This window comes from Cebidichthys violaceus, unplaced genomic scaffold (assembly GCF_023349555.1).
Source record: "Cebidichthys violaceus isolate CVI_PGR_0920_01 unplaced genomic scaffold, fCebVio1.0.p SCAF_83, whole genome shotgun sequence".
Taxonomy (NCBI): domain Eukaryota; kingdom Metazoa; phylum Chordata; class Actinopteri; order Perciformes; family Stichaeidae; genus Cebidichthys; species Cebidichthys violaceus.
This window is the reverse complement of record NW_027176968.1, coordinates 250,886-268,189: the sequence shown is the minus strand read 5'-3', so window position 1 is coordinate 268,189 and position 17,304 is coordinate 250,886. Positions and strand designations below refer to the sequence as shown.

At 38.4% G+C, this 17,304-nt stretch overlaps 1 protein-coding gene and 2 gene segments (V, D, J or C); 2 read left to right on the top strand and 1 right to left on the bottom strand.

Annotated features, from left to right (window-relative positions):
* LOC137866413 (Ig kappa chain V region Mem5-like) overlaps positions 1 to 5,723 on the bottom strand; it is a 34,982-nt gene extending 29,259 nt beyond the window's left edge. The window contains 2 exon segments of the V gene segment in view: positions 5,180 to 5,474; positions 5,653 to 5,723. Of these exon segments, the coding sequence occupies positions 5,180 to 5,474; positions 5,653 to 5,695 (338 nt within the window).
* LOC137866406 (immunoglobulin lambda constant 1-like) lies at positions 2,273 to 4,713 on the top strand. The segment is given in 3 exon segments: positions 2,273 to 2,387; positions 3,177 to 3,326; positions 4,127 to 4,713. Coding segments are annotated over 3 exon segments (588 nt in total).
* A 2,455-nt stretch (positions 5,724 to 8,178) lies between the features above and the next one.
* Positions 8,179 to 15,588, top strand: zgc:101744 (Receptor expression-enhancing protein 6-like). 2 transcript variants are annotated; one of them, XM_068702382.1, is made up of 6 exons: positions 8,179 to 8,249; positions 8,342 to 8,476; positions 12,794 to 12,887; positions 13,272 to 13,410; positions 14,253 to 14,421; positions 14,805 to 15,588. In XM_068702382.1, exons 2-6 carry the CDS (start codon positions 8,362 to 8,364, stop codon positions 14,840 to 14,842), a joined length of 555 nt encoding a protein of 184 aa, XP_068558483.1. In that variant the 5' UTR covers positions 8,179 to 8,249; positions 8,342 to 8,361; the 3' UTR covers positions 14,843 to 15,588. The 2 variants fall into 2 exon arrangements, with proteins under 2 accessions (XP_068558483.1, XP_068558484.1); XM_068702383.1 differs by having other exon boundaries at positions 14,253 to 14,443.
* The last annotated feature ends 1,716 nt before the right edge of the window (positions 15,589 to 17,304 follow it).

Below are 17,304 nucleotides of genomic sequence, written 5' to 3'. Positions count from 1 at the left end.
CCATGCTTCTCCACAGCCACCAAGGCTAATTAAAGAGGCTTAGCGCTGATTAGCTCCTCCTTTCATAGCTCATTATGAGTTATTACTACCTGCCTGCAAGTTATCCCATTCATGAAACAGGTGCTTGCTCTTTGACCTCTCTGATTTGCATTTAGCTGGACAAGACAAAAAAGACAATCTTTTGTTGACATGACATTAAATAATTCTAAATAAGAAAAATCTAAACAAAATCAAAACGTTTTGTATTGTTTCTATGATCACTGATATAATTGTTGCTCTCTGAGAACATACGAATGGTGCATTTTAATTTCTACTGTGAGTAAGTGAAGGAGTTGCTCTGTAAGGGCAGGAAAACCAGAGGGCAGAGGCGAAACATGACACACCAGTATCAGTCCTCAGGGTTTAGAAAATGCCCTGACACGTCCTCTGATCTTACCATGAGGTTACGCTGTATCGTCTTTTCAGGGATCAGGGGCCCTAACGTCAGGACATGGCATTTTATTTGGCGAACAATGTCTTGTTGGCCCAGAGAAGCAGTCTCAAAGGAGCTTAAACACTGCAGGTTGATGGGGAGGAAATGTTTGCGCTCCGTGATAAGACCAGTGATCCCTGCCACGCTATCAAGGTATACATTTTTGCTGTAAATAAATAATTTGAAGGAATATTTAAACAACAAAAATTGGGATATCAGCTACAGGACCAATAGAGCCGATAACAGAAATCATGGCATTCCACTGTTATTAGCTGCTCAAGTAGTTTCTACGTCTGTTTTCGCTTGTTGTTTGCATGACTTGTTAATTCTGTAGTCTGCTGCCGTCACAGCGTCCATGCTGACCTGGGATGAGGTCCAAAGTTGACTCGCTTCTGTCCAACAATGTCTGCCTACGTCACCTGTAACCAATCCAATAACATGTAATCCTCGTCTAGAGAACAATGCAAGTTCAACGAATGGTACAAAAGGGACACACACAGTTAGAAACATTTGAATGTTTCTTTTTTAACTTTTTCTCCTGCTAAATCTTAACAACCATCACCATAACCACTAGAATTAGCTCTAAACTTAAACAAACAATCGCCCAAATCACCCCAAAAAGGCCCCCGACACCACATACACTCTTGTACGTCCTGAACGTACTTTTTATAATAACAAGATATCAATTGGAAATGTGAACGGTGCTGCTCATAGCAATAAACTAACAGAGAATCATCACCCAAATCTGCTGCATGAACCATGAAAGTCTATATACAACTCTGTGCCATTCCATCAATTATGTGTTGAGATATTTCACTGAATTTGTGAAAAGAATGAACCTATAAGCACATAAATCATTAGAATAGATCTTCTGGGCACCATGAATACCTGAACCGATTTCCATGGCAATCCATCCATAACCTTTTGAGACATTTGCACTGACAATATAGCAAATATAATTGTTTATCAAATATTAAATGAGAATATGATCAAGTTCAGTGTTTAATTTCCTGATTCTCTGTTTTTAATGATAACTGAACTGTTAAAAATAACATTTGCTCATCTAATGTGCTTATAGTTAAATTCATTTTCAGTTATTCAATTTGATCATTCAAACATTTTTTATGTTCAAAATCTGATTTGTGTTCACGGTTCATTACTTTTACATGTAGTGAAAAGGAAGTGAAAGAGGCAGATGACAAAAGTTTTAACTATATTTACATGAGTTTAAAGAGAAGAAATAAGTGTGGATTTCAATGAGTCAGTGTCTTTGTATTTGTTTTATAATATATTTGTTATAAAAAATACCATCTTGAACATCTCATTATCAAACCTGATATACTTGATAGTACAGATGGTTTTATTTAAAATATTATGTGACACTGAATAGAAAACACTATGTTTTTAGAATCATATAATTTTTTTTTTTTTTTAAATAACGAGTAAAAAAAGAATCTAATCTCCTGAGCTAATTCTTAAAGAGACTGAATTAACTGAACAATGAGAAAATAAGTTTTAAACTGTATCTAGAGGAGCATCTGTGGTTCTGCTTGATGACTCTTGCGTTGTGTTCACTGGACCAGTTATCACAGTCTTTTCAGCAAACCTCTGCACCTGCAGCAGTCAACCTGAAGGAGGTTTTTGTACGGGCATAAATCACTGTGTGAACACGTTAGCGTTGTTAATAACATGAATACTCTTACAGTAATAAACTGCTGCATCTTCAGTCTGAACTCCACTGATGGTCAAAGTGAAGTCAGAGCTGCTTCCACTGCCACTAAACCGAGCTGGTGTTCCTGAATGGCTGATGCTCACATGTCTTACAAGAAGCTTTGGAGGCTGTCCAGATTTCTGTTGATACCAGAACATACATTGACCATCACCACACGTTGCAACAGCTTGGTTGGTCTTACAGGTGAGAGTGACAGTGGATCCTGGACTAGATGTCACTACTGGAGGCTGAGTCACAGTCACCTGACCGCTGCATCCTGCAGACAAAAACAAATCATTCATTAATCAGCAGAAATAAATGAGAGAAAAGGCAGCACATCATGTTTGAAGTGTTGCTGAGTGAATGAACCTGTGAAACAGCAGCAGGCCAGCGTCCAGATGAGGATGGTGATCAGAGTCATGGTGGTTGTGGTTCCTGCTGTACTGACTGACAGATCTGAGTCCTGCAGTGTTGAACTCACAGGACTATAAACCTTCTGAGTTCATTGGAGGATCAGCTGACGATGCAAAGCCTCCTCTCTATGGAAATGATTCCTCTGCTCTCAACAGACTGAAGGCAACGTGGGACACAATACCAGGAGGAATATTGCTTGATTTAACACAATCGATGATCTTAATGGAATAGAAGAAAATATTTATATTAGAAGAGCAGATGAGGATTTAAGGATACGTTTGTTTTCACTGTGGTTGGTATGATGTGTGTGTTTGTGTGCCTTTACTGAGAGGGTTTTCTGTGGATAAATAAGATATCTCAGATCTACTTCATATAAGTTTTTAAGTTATTATTATTTTTCAATAATAATAACTTTAAGTCAGTATGTCCATTTTACCATGTATCATCTGATACAAAACTGTGAATAAAATTACTTTGTTACGAGGAGACTGTAATTGTTTCTCTCTCAGGTGTAGAAATGTGTAGAAAATAATAAAAAACAATCTTCATTTTGACAATAATTTCTATCCATACCATGAGAAAATAATAATTTTTTCTTTTTAGAAAAAGCAGAGAGTGTTTCAGAGGATAGATGCTTGTTCACAGAGCAGGAGGTTTTTGTACGGCCACTTAATGAGTTTGTATCACTGTGGCACACTTTTGGTGGAGGAACCAAACTCGTCATTGACTGTAAGTACCAGAGATTTTTATTTTATAACAACGTATAACAAATGTAATTTATTTATTTTTTATCAAATATTAAATTATAATGTGAGCAAGATTAGTGTTTGAAATGTTATTGTTATTCATAAAGATGATCTCATAATTTGAGACAAAACTTTTCAGAAATCAACATTTATTCAATACAACATATAATTAAATTTATAAAAAACAAAAAATAACGAAACTATTCTCAGATTTTCTGTTTTAGTGAACTGTTCTTTGTTTTAAAATGCTTAAAAGTAACATTTTGGTCGAATAAAACTTGCAATGCTTAATTTATAATCAACAGTTTAGTTTAATTTATTAATTTTGATCATGCAAACCGCTTTTATCTTCAAAATGTGATGTGGATTCCTGCTCATCACAGACATGATTTTATCAGTAAATGCAGATTATCTTTGTGTTCACGGTTCATTCATTTTACATGTAGTGAAAAGGAAGTGAAAGAAACAGATGAAGAAGGTTTTAACTGTATTTACATGAGTTTTTAAACTGTCTGTTATTCTCTGACAAACATAATAAAACACACATGAAGATGTTTCAATAATCGTTATCGATGAACCTTTTTAGTTACATTTACACTTGAATCATGTGGCCGATGGTCTGATACGGAGTGATTCATGAGTGCAACAGGAACACAACTTATTCTGTTTTATTTGATCAAATGTAAGAAATTAACAGGATGTTATTTTTTCTTCATTACAAGTCTTCATTCTCATCTTTTATCTATTCTCCCCCCTCTCTCCTCCCCCCTCTCCCCCCTCCAGTGGGCGTGTTGCGGCCCACCCTGACCGTCCTCCCCCCCTCCAGAGAGGAGCTGCAGCAGGGCACAGCCACACTGGTGTGTCTGGCCAGCGGGGGCTTCCCCTCAGCCTGGAGTCTGGGCTGGAAGGTGGGGGGCAGCAGCAGCTCCTCAGGGGTGTCACACAGCCTGGAGGTCCTGGGGAGGGACGGCCACTACAGCTGGAGCAGCACCCTGAGCCTCCCTGCAGACCAGTGGAGGAAGGCGGGCTCAGTGAGCTGTGAGGCCAGTCTGAATGGACAGAGCCCTGTCACTCAAACCCTGGACCCTGACCGCTGCTCAGAGTAGAGCTTCAGCAACACTTCCTGTGTGGAAATGAAGCTGCTTCTTTGATAGAGATCTGGATGAAGCTACAGATCTCCTCTGTTTCACAGCTCTCTACTCAGTGTTTTAGTGTGTTTGATGCTTTCTAATGCTGATCTTCTGCATATTCTTCTTTACTTTTCAAATTAAACTGAATTCTAGATTAGTTTTCACTCCAGGATGAATTGGTGATTAATCAAAAATGTGACATGAACATTAAACTATAAATAAAACTGTGGATTATAATGATTCAGTGTCTTTGTATTTCTTTTATAATATGTTCTGATATTATACCTGATAATAGATTGTTGTATGTTTTTTACAAGTAATGAAATATATATATATATAGTTTCTGTTTGGACTGATGTTATAGTGTTATAAGCAGCCATCATTAGAGCTACAGTCAAGGATTGTTTTATATATATATATCAGAGGCTATGGTCCAACATGAATCTAACCTGCCCAGTTTATTCATAAAGAGACTGAATGAACTGACAAGAATATCAGTTTAGTTTTATTGTGTATAGAAGAGCGTCAGTGAGTTTGTTTCAGTTTTATTTAGATTCATTGTGGTTCTGCTTGATGACTCTTGTGTTCACCGGACCAGTTCTCCTCATCACAGTCTCTCCACCAACTCTCTGCACCTGCAGCCGGCCGTTTTCACTTCTATCAAACTGAAGGAGGTTTTTGTACGGCTCTAAATCACTGTGTGAACGCTCCTCCATGGTCACCCAGACAGTAGTAATCTCCAGCATCTTCAGCCTGAACACCTCTGATGGTTAAAGTGTAGTCAGAACCAGATCTGCTGCCACTGAATCGAGACGGAGTTCCAGAGAAGAGAGTTGATGAAGAGTATATGAGAAGTTTGGGAGCCTGTCCAGGTTTCTGAAGGTACCAACTGAGATCAGCACCAATATTTGAACTCCCTGAAGCGCTGATGGTCACCGTCCCTCCGAGACTGACAGACTTGGATTTGTCAGTCTGAGTCAGAAAATTGTTTGCAGAAGTCTCTGAAGGGAAAAATTAAATGTGACCTTAAGAAGAAATGTGGGATAGCTCAACAACATGGAGCATTAGTTCAAATTATATTATTAAGAAAGAAAACCAGATCCAAACATGAAAAGGACAGAAACTGAACCACACATAAATTACTCCTATAATGTCAGATACATTTTCAAAATCTCTCACCCTGGCACAGAAAACCCAACATGACAATCATTGACAACTTCATCCTGATGCAGTTTTCAGTGTGAGTGCATGAAAACAGTTCAGACTTTCTGTGACATGAGAACTTAAAACAGTGAGGAGCAGTGATGCATTCAAATAATGCAAAATACATTTAAGAAGGCAAACACACAGCTGTCCTTGTGAAACTGAAAGGGAGAGATGAGGTGGAGTAAGTGGAGGCTACATCTTTCTGTGGACTGATTAAGAACAAGAAGAAACTTCTGACTCTCTGTTCCTCTTCTCTCTGCTGTTTCTGTCTTTGTAAACTGTCCCAAAGGCCTTTATGCTCATAAATAGACGCAGGCTGCCCTCTGCTGGCTTTCCAGGTTCACAACAACTCCAAAATGAGATTAAAGAAGATTAATTTTGCCCTTTGCTCTTTTCCTGATGATAACGTCAATCTGTTAATCCAGAAGCTTTAATTGTGACACTCCTGGTCTCGGTGGGTTCAGGTTTATTAGGTTGCCCTATGCTAGAACACGTTATACCCATGATTATCTCCTCCATTTATGTGTTTTTTTTTTTCATTTAAACTCTCAAGAACTTTAGGTCTCTCAATTTGAGCCAGTCCTATCTTCAATCAATCCTAGAGTTTTACCCAAAAGTTGTGTTCATGGATGAATAAATAACATTATTCTGCTTTTCTTCAAAAAGATCTTTGAATAAGTTTAATGTCATCAAGCCTAAACATCATTATCATCAGCAGCTGCTGGAAGGATTAAAATTCCTTTTCTGTTCTGATGCATTTCAGCTGAGATATGAGTCAGTTCCTGTTAGGAAAGTTTAAAAAAATGCTTTTACTTTTTGACTGAAAAGAAAAACCAAACATTTGTCACTCTGAGAACTTTTTTTCAGTTTTGATGAATTCAGGCTCAGATTAGCTCTTGTTGTTGTTTTTTATGACACTGACTGATCCTGGTTCATTTTATTAGGCTCATTCAAGACAAATTTTTTTTACAATACAAGAAAATGTATGAAACAGCCCTCTGAGGGTCGATGGAAGGAAAACATAAACAGTCCAAGATGGAATTAAACCCCCAATCTTCTGTAAATCATACCAGCTTAGTTGTAAAGACAGAGATGAATTGAGTTCATAAAGCATCAACCTTTGTCAGTGTCTTTTAGAGCGTAAACTCGGTTTCCTCTGCAGGTTGATGAAGAGAGGAAGTTTCTGCAGCTTCAGTCTGATCTTCTTTCTCTCTCCGTTTCTTTCTGGACGTTTTTGGCTGCTTTTGTTTTCACTTTACATTGTGTGCAGTGTTTTAGTCTGCAGGCTGCTCAACTGCTGGTGATAGAGGAGCTGATCATGTGCATTTTATTGCAGTAAACCTTGTTGAGGCTTTTTACTGGATCATTTGCATGCTTTCATGCATGCTGCATGCTTTAAATTGGATCATTTTTAGGGATAACAGTACCTTAAAATGTAAAACCTTAGAATTGTAGCCCAAGTGATTTTCATGTGTAAAATGTACAAAATAACATTACAGATATCTGCATCTTAATTTGTACATTGCAAAAACGATTTTGAGGTTAAGTAATGGCTTAACGAATGGATTGGTGTTCATAAGAGGGTTTTAACTGTATATCTTTGCAGTTTAAGGGTTTTAAAAAAAACACTTTTATTTTGAGCTGGTCGTACCTCCACCGTATAAGGTATATTTATAGATTATCTGAAGGATATAAGAGGTTTTTAAGATAAACAATCCCATAAAATGTTAATAGTATTAAAGGTGACCATGTTTAAAACAAATGGAGTAAAAGGGTCCTCTTGGAAGCCCTTATGGTGAATAACATTTGAATATTGTCCACTGTACAGCAGGGTATGACTTTGAGGATAAATAATAATAATCACAGCTTCTTCATTGAGGAGTATGTTATTGTGGAAATAAATGTATTATATAATAATCATTATATTCTAATTATAATAACATTTAATAATACATAATATGGAAAATACATTTATCCGTTACACTGTTGTTGTTGTTTGTTTGTTTGGTTAAATCTTTGCACTATTGTTTAGTTAGTTATTTTAATATTATTCTATTTAATTGTATATATTGTGCATTTCATATTTTATATTTTCACTCTGTTATTTTTATTGAATGTATTGTGCATTTTCATTTTTATATTTTCATTTGATATTTAATATTTTTTACTCTGTTATTTTTATTTACGTGTACCATAAATGCTTCTGTAGCGAAAACATGTCTTATCTATCTATATATCTATCTATTTTATTTCTCAAGTTTACATAATCATGTTAAGAAAGTCCTCTATTGGCTTCCATAGTGTGGTGAGCAGTTTTTAGCAGTTTAAAAAGCTACAGTCCTCACCATAGACTGTATACAGTCCACACAGAAAGTGGCACAAACCGTTGTTTATTCACCTGCCGCAGAGAACGTTACTCACCGGAGCTCTGTGATTGGTCAGTTACTCACCGGAGCTCTGTGATTGGTCAACAGGCGACTGTTAAACTCCTCCCTCACTGCCACCGCAACTTGACGGAGTCAGCAGACAGCCATCCAGCGGCGAGTTTTCGGGCAAATTATCAAACCAAGGTTAGTAAAATAACCCCTTGTTTGTTTTTTTTATGGCAAATCCCTCGTATAACATTTGGCTTTCTTTGCTGTGCGACTTGTGTCGACCACAGACTCCAGGAAAAGCCCGAAAATGAGTCAGTTTAAGGAGCGCTTCGTGACTCTGCTCCACGAGAAGAACTTTGTGACAGACCAGCTGGCGACGCTGGAACAAAAAACGGGAGTGAAGAGAGAGTATATCACTTTGGGTATGTTAACGGAAAAGAACGAGGAAAGCGGGCACAGTTAAAACTTGCTTTCATGCTTGTGTGTACTTTGAACATGCTGGAGATAATACCGAACATGCTTAGGGGCTCAACGTCTCCTCCAAGGACTAACGTTAGCTAACATTCTTCATGTTTAACAAACGTTAGCTAGTTTAGCTCATACGTTGCCACACAAACTGCAACTGGCAGCCGGCTGTGGTCAAACTGTTAGCATGAGTATTTGTCTCTTCAGTGTGGTTTCATATCCTGTGTGGGTGGCACTGTTAGCTGGTTCATCTTATCACCCTACTCGTGCTGAAATACCAAAGTTCATCCAGCTCAGACTTTTATGCTACATTAATGATTAGAGTTGTTATAGTTATAACACACACACACACACACACACACACACACACACACACACACACACACACACACACACCTACCTACCTATTTCAATATACTGAAATATGCTTGTAATATCCCACCAGCAGCTGGTCCCAGGGGTATTTTTATCACGTCCTTAAATATCCAGTGCAATGCAGAGATGGAATTCTAGGACGACTGGTTATTCAACTGCAGGCTGCTCTCAGTCAGCTTTTAGGAGTTGTGTTTTGGCACGGCTCTGTTGTCAGTTTTCACAGGAAAAAGTAAATAAAGGCCGGACATCTCAGGTTACAGTATCCATAAAGTCAACAAATTTTGTCTTCAAGTTAAAGGAAACATGTTGGCCAGGCTGTCTTACATTTAAAACCATTCTCTTTACTTAAAATAGCTCCACTGTGAGTTGCACAGATGAATGTTAACAACATAGCATGAAGATGCATGTAAACAACTTTAAAGTCACAGAGGATGTTGACTGCTGTATGTGATACTGAGGTATCCATGCTATAGAAGCCAGGCGACTTATTGGTCTGGCTCTACCCAACATCAACCCCTCTGAAGTATCGTTAAGTCACTATTTCCTTCTTAGAATGAATACAATGATCATAAAATGTCAATTAGATGGTTTATTTGGTGTTGGTTAAAGCTTAGTCAGATCTACATGCAAATAATTCTGTGTTTTTGTAGCCCCCCCCCACCACACATACACACACACCAAACTATCTTGCAAATGCTTAGGATTGCATGCAAATATCACTTGACTCGTCCCTACCCTGCATTTAGCTGAAGGTATGAAAAGCCTGAAAGAGCAGCCAAATTATACCTTGACCCGTTTTGTGAGCAGATGTGTCTTATTAGTATCGTGTTAGGTTTTCAGTGAGGCAACATCCGTTCATCTGATACTTCGGCCACGTTGAAGGCTCGTTACAAACGTGTGCACTGATAATGGGCTGCATTGCATCCAAGAAATTCCTTCCTGTTTGCTCACTATAATGTTATGTTGTACTAAGTGGTGTCCTTTTAAAAATGTCCACTGTTTAGCTGAGAAATGTTCATGCTGACTCTTATGACTCTGAAGTGACTCCTCTGATGAGTGGAGTACAGAGAGGTTTCATCTCTGCTGTGTCTGCAGCCATACTCACTGAGTGAGTGGCTGTTGTTTGTTAACTTCATTTTTTTAAAGCCAACTTCAAGCCCTCACCCACTGTACTTTTAACAATAGATTTTTGTGATGATTTGATGCTCAGAGGAACTGTATTTTACAACTTCTGCAACTCTAATTGTAGATTGAGTCAGACGTTACAGGATTACACAACTGTGTAATGGCCTTTGTGCCATTATTTACAGTTTTTTTTTGTTTTTTTTCCACGAGAAGAACATGTGGTTTTCATTTCAGGCTCTAACATCTTTGTGTGGATGCAATGTTCATTTTCTTAGAGCTGTTCAGGAGTTGCTTAGTCACAGCACAGAGCCAGATGGATCAGCTTTGTATTATTCATCACTGACTAAATAAAAAAGTCAGTTTATGATTTCCCTATTCAAAGCATTGCTGTGCAGTGTCTGCTTATGTCAGGCGTCTCCTCAGGGTCTTCTATTTCAACCAGTTCTTCCAGTTTTATCTTTTGTTAGAGAGATATGGGCCGACGGGGAATTGCATGGACATTTGTATGTGAGCTGGCACACACAAATGAGATGTAAAGAGCAGGCAGCGGTTAGAATGGTATCAAAGGCTTTTAGTGCTCTGGATACTGAGTGACTTCATCATTTTTGAGGGATGAATTTTGTATCAACAGTTGAGTTTTGTAAACATTTGAACAATGTATGCATTACTCGCATCTACAACTGCTTCAGAGTTAGACGTTGTTCTCCTTGTCAAAACAGAGTTCCCACATACAAAAGCTCTGAAAAAGTTCTGCTATTTGAAATTGTTTTATGAACCTGGGAGTGTTTTGAAGAGATGGAAAACGCATGACTGATTTTAAGAAGTCAATCAGCAATGGAACAAAGGGATAAGCTGAAATGGCTGTTCAGACCGCAATCTATTTGCTTAAAAGTCAGCATCTTGCTGACAGCTAATTAGCAAACTGTTTAAGCATCAGAGGGATTAAGCAATGTAGCCAACTTACTTTTGTTGCGAGTAAGCAGCATACAATTTAGTTCAAATGAGCAGGTTTTAGGGCGAGTTTGTGTGTAATTCCAGCAAAAGCCCTGTAAAGCAAAAACAGTAACGATGGTTACTTTATTTGCTACATCTGGACATTTTATTGCAATCCAATACAACGGCTCTGACATAAATTCCACCTTTTTATGAGGTTTATTAAATTCAGTTTTTGTTGTCATTGTCGGAAAAGTGTAAATTCATTACATTACAGATGTTATGTTTGTTATTGAGGGCGTTGTTAAATGTGGTGTCACACTGCATTCTGTTGAGAGGTGAATAATATGTGGTCCAGTACAGGGTTTGACAGTAAGCTTTGGGCAAGTAGCTGAGATGTTTTACTTTCCCAATAGCCAAACTATCAAAACATTTATGAAATCAACAGGGATTATAATTTATACATACAAAACATACTGTTGATATGCTCTCCTCAAAGCCACCAGACCCTATTGATAGAAGCAGCCATTGTACCTTAAGGATCATAGCAAACTTCATTCAAACTCAACAGAAACAAAATAAAATGCATCAAAAGTTTCTTGGTTAGTCTCTCCACTGTTCAAACAAGCACCACCTCTGGTTGCTTTCTACAGAAGCCTGGTTTAAGTAGTTTTGATTATGTATTATAGGCTGCTAGTGTTAGGAAGTCAATCAGGTCATAATTCCATCTCTAATATCTATTTTTTTTTATTGCTGCGTAAACATATCCTTCAAACAACTGTATTTATTCAAGTTTCTCACCAAAAACTACATTTTGCAGGATTACATTTGATCACATCATAACATCATAGTTTACCATTGCCCCACACTCATTTTCATTGAATAGAGCTTGATTACATTACAATGTCACTCATTGTAATCTCTATTGACGTTAGCTGTTGGCTCTGTTCTAAGCAGGACTGTACTGCCCACCGTTTGCTAGCTTATCAGGGTTGGGCGACTAGAAACCATTAATGCTAATCTCCCATTTTTACTGAATCCTGGCAGATTAATTGCGGCATCCCTACAAAAGATCAGTTAAAATATGGCTGCAACTATTATTTTCATTATCAATTAAGCACTTGGGCTGGAAGATGTCAGAAATTTGTGAAAGAGACTCCAAGCAACTTAAAATTGCTTGGTTTTATTCAACCAACTATCCAAATCCCAAAGATATTCAGTTTTCTATTATACATGGCAAAGAAAAGCATTAAATACTCATATTTGATTAGCTCAAACCAGCAAATTTTGACTAACTGATTTATCAACTTGGCATTTCAGCTCCCAATGTTACCATTACTTTAAGCACTGCAAAAACATATATGAGGAAGTCTCTGTTTGCATATAAAGGCATCTATTAAGATTGCTTTGTACATTACACAAACACTGTAATAATAATACAGAATTTAACTTGTTTAAAACCACTGGCGTGTGTGGAATCTCTCACGTACTTGAGGTGTATAGGCCACGCTGATTCACACGACTGTGAGCTTAGCGGTGTATTTAATGTCAACTCTTCCACTCACTGAATGTGAGTGTCAGTGTTTGACTTGTGCTTAGTGCTCCTCCTAATCCTGGTACTGTGCTGCCTTGACATCCTGCTGTCACACACACACACACACACACACACACACACACACACACACACACACACACACACACACACACTGTTTGCAACAAAAGTTTTTAGCTAGATATTAGACGTGTTTGTCAAGTATCTTGATGACCTCATCCTTTTCATCTTTGTCCCGCCTTCTGCGCTCACATCACCGCTGCCTCTCTCTCTCTCTCTCTCTCTACAGGTTTTCTGGGTTTTGTCGGGCTGTATCTTCTGTTTGGATATGGAGCCTCGCTGCTCTGCAACCTGATTGGCTTCGCCTATCCGGCATATTTCTCGTATGTATGAAGTTTAGGTTATGAATGACACAATATGTAGAAAATTAAAGGGAAAATTATCTTTTTATGTGGATGTCCAGTCAGTGCTGATAGTAAACTGCAGGCATTTTTCGCACTATATCCTCGGATAGAGATGAGATTACAAATCATTGAGTTTTCCCTTTAATGCATTTAGAATATGCAACAGGTAATAAGTCCTTTTTTTTAAAAACTGAATGCAGGGACCCACCCTCCTTCAAAACCTTGCTATACATTGTCAAAAACTCTACAGGGTAACTCTTAACTGCAGCTAGGGTTTCAGGCTTTTAATATTTGCAGTATTTACTCTTGATGTTATTACCTCATCAATCTTCTGACCTCCAACCTGTCGTTTTGTCCACTCAGCATTAAGGCCATCGAGAGCAATGTGAAGGAGGACGACACTCAGTGGCTGACCTACTGGGTTGTTTATGGACTCTTCAGCATCGTCGAGGCCTTCTCTGACATCTTCCTCTTCTGGTTCCCCTTTTACTATATTGGCAAGGTAGGCTGACTTTAAACTTAATTTATTTAGTTGTCTTTCCCTTTCTTTCTATTCTGTATTGTCTTGTCAGCTAAGTCGACTGTTACTGTGAAACCACAGACAGTCACGATGCTTTAAGTCACATGAGGCTTGATGTTTTTGGGCCTCTGCACGTTGTAACTGGCCAACAGTGCTCTCTTGTGGACAATTTGTGTAATGTCAAAATGAGGAAAGACATTCAGACTTCTGCTGTGTCGTAGCCATACTATAGAAAAACGTACCCGTTTTGAATACTTTGTGTGTTCATACTGTAAACGTGACAAAAAATACTAAAAAGGCTTGACTTTTAGAGGGTGTTTTTTGGTGGACACTATTGTCCCTGAATGCACCGTACAAAGGAAATGTAGCACTTGAGGTAGGTCCTCATATTTGATGTCGTTGATGTACTTGCATTATTCTAGCATGTTATTGAGTTGTGCCCACATGTTTGAATGCACTTATTGTAAATCACAATTGGTTTGAATAAAAGTGTCAGTTAAATAAATGTAATGTAATGTAAATGGACTTGTTGCTCACAGCTGCAAAACATAAGCAGTTCTAGAGACATTGGAAAAAAAAGAAGAAAAAAAAGCTTGTGCATATATTGTATTTTATTTGTGTTGTAAAATATTTTTATGACAAAAAAATATGTTGTTTCTATATTCTGTCAAAGCTTTATAGTATAAACATTTGTATATACTAGGGCTGCAACTAACAATCATATTTAGTATCAAATAGCTGCAGTTTTTGTTGTGATTAATTGATCAGAGTTTGGACAGAAAGTCACACAGTATCATAATATCTAAGATCTGCTCTCTCCTCAGTGCTTCTTCCTGGTATGGTGTATGGCTCCGGTGACGTGGAACGGTTCTGAGATCTTGTACAATCGCGTCATCCGGCCATTTTTCTTGAAACACCAGGCGACCATGGACAGTATGGTCAGCGATCTGAGCGCCAAGGCTAAGAACCTAACCGAGACTGTGACAAAGGAGGGTGAGATACCAACAGTGTACATGCAAGTACAGCCACATACTAAATATGTGTGTGTGTGTGTGTGTGTGTGTGTGTGTGTGTGTGTGTGTGTGTGTGTGTGTGTGTGTGTGTGTGTGTGTGTGTGCACGCGCACACACACAAAGAGGGAGAGTTATCGCAGCAACATATTCTCACAGCAGGCAAACCACCTCACTTCTAGATTCACACTGTAAAAACATATCCTTAAATACAATAATCAGTTATGTATTTGGGTCTGTTTAACCTTCCTGCAAAATAAAGTGTTTTTATGCCTCTGTGCTGGCGACAGCCATGGCCAGAGAAATTATGTTTAGTATTCATATGCAAATTCGGTAATTATATTCTTCTCTGTTTTGTTCCATCAGCTGTTAACCGGGCCCTCAACCATGACAAGGACCAGTGAGAGGTGTGTGTGTGTGTGTGTGTGTGTGTGTGTGTGTGTGTGTGTGTGTGTGTGTGTGTGTGTGTGTGTGTGTGTGTGTGTGTGTGTGTGTGTGTGTGTGTGTGTGTGTGTGTGTGTTGAAAGAGTGACTAAATGAGATTGTGAGTACGTCTGTCATTGTGCTTTTGGTGTGTCCTCTCCCACTTCCATGACGAATGAAGATGATCAACCGACTGTGTCATGCGGTGAATTGAAGCTTCACACTCGTGACAATATATTAAAGCTTGTTTGTGCGTCGACATCAGTTTACTGCCATCGGTACTGCTCAGACAATCTGAGGAACTGTGACCTTTTCTATGTGATCTTCATTTCTTTGTTGTAGTGTGACAGAATTTGTGGAAAGAAATTCATTGGTGGCAAAAATGTCCATATGGGTGCAACACTGATGGTGCTGTCAATATTAAGTATAATTGAGCCATTTGTGCCAGCAAACGGGAGGCTGACAACATTTAGAGTTTTAAAAGCAGGTTGTCTTCAAATGTGTCCACAAAAAGTGTTTTCTAACATTGTAAATCAAAACTGGAACTGTGTCTTTAATGTGTGCTTGCTCTGAAAAGCTTCACTCGTGCATGTGCCAAGCAGCATTTAAAGTCTGTTTGAGCAATTGGGAAGGTTGTCAATCTGTAACTTTATCTGGGCGACTTCTGCCTTTTTAATATGTCTTAATTTATCTTCTCATAATTAAATAAAACTGGAACTTTAATGAACTGAACAAGTGTCTTCCTGTCTGACTTTAAACTTTCAGATTTATTACTGTGTCTTCTGGTGTCCTTTCTCCAAACAGTGTCATTCCTCACAAAGTAGGAAATTGGATTTTATTTGGTCCAAATTACAACATTCACGTACCAGTGATTTCTCCCAATTGTTTTTGTAGGAGTGGCAAGTCAGGGAAATTGTATTTCTGGATCCATAACTTCTGCTGATTTGGATGTAGTTTATTTTGCAGCATTACATTTTTCAACTTTATCTGCTGTATTTTTAAATGCTGCCCAAATATCTCACGCTGTCTTAAATACCTCAAATACATTTTTATACAGAGAAATAAATATTTTTGTTAGCAATTTTGCAGATGTAGTTGTCCATAACTTTGAATGAAACTATATATTATTATTCAAATTGTGTATAGCCTGCTTTTTTGTCATGATTTGTTGGAGGAAAGATGCTATTGCCATTGGACAATTTCTCTCCCATCCTTCGTATCTACTTGATCCTTTGACCTGTCACCCTCAAGTACATTTACCGGCATTCAGACAGCCTAACCACCCACACTTTAATTTGTCTTTGGCTCTGTATTCACGCTTGAGAGGCTCTGAATGGGAGGCCCTTTGTGTTTGTGCACTGGATGTAATGCATGGGAAATGGTGGATGTAGCCGATGCTATGGCCACACACCGCCACGGGGAGAGAAAGGCACCCATCTGGAAATGGCTGCTGTGAAGATGCTGGGTGTTTGTTATGTATCCCCTCAGCCGCCGGTGGCCGACAGGTTATTGATTAAACAGAAATTGGACACAGAAACCAATTATTCCACTGTGTTGCTGTGTGGTTTGATCATACGCCTCGTATTGAGTGTGGGACCTGTAATGTTTTAGGACAGAAGACGAATAGCAGAAGAGAAGAGGACAAAGAACGAAAGGAGTGAATGTATGAAAGCATGTTTTATACATATGCAAACATTTTGCCGTTGGTCCGTTTTCTGTTCCAGACGGAGTGTCTCAACAACTACGTAAGTGATGTGAAATCTTCTACACACATTTGTGGTCCCCAGAGGATAATCCCTACTGCCGGCTGATCCCCTGACGACTTCTCCAGTGCCACCAGCAGGTTGACATTTTAGTTTTTAGTAACATGTCTTGAATGATTACGGGTGGATTGCCAGGAAGTTTGGTACAGATATTCAGATGATGAATCCTAATGATTTTTGGTGATTCTCAAAATGTTCACGTGGCACCACCACAGCGACAAACTTTTCACTTATCTTGGGAAATATCTCAACATCTACTAAATTGATAGCCACAGATGAAGAATCTCACTGACTAGATGAAGCTGCTAGAGGAAGCCTTAGCTAATTGTAAATGTTAAATACTTTTGCTTTTGACTAAATACCTGCAAAGCTAATGACATTCCCGCCTCAGCTGTGCTTTCTGTTTAATGTTAATTGGTAATACCAAGTTAATTGGTATTACCTAAAACAAATGTTATTGGGAAACTTCAGTTTGATAGGGCCCAAAAGTCACTCATGTATTATGCTTATTGCAAATGAGCTGATTGTTAACAGGGCATTTAGAAGACTTCATTCTGCAAATAGCTAGCTGTAAACTTTTAAGTCTTGTTTTGAATAATGGCTCTTTATTTGTTTTCTCTGAAGCCCTCTCTTCTCATATCCAAGCTGACTTTCCATCTGCTTATTTCTGCATTGTATTT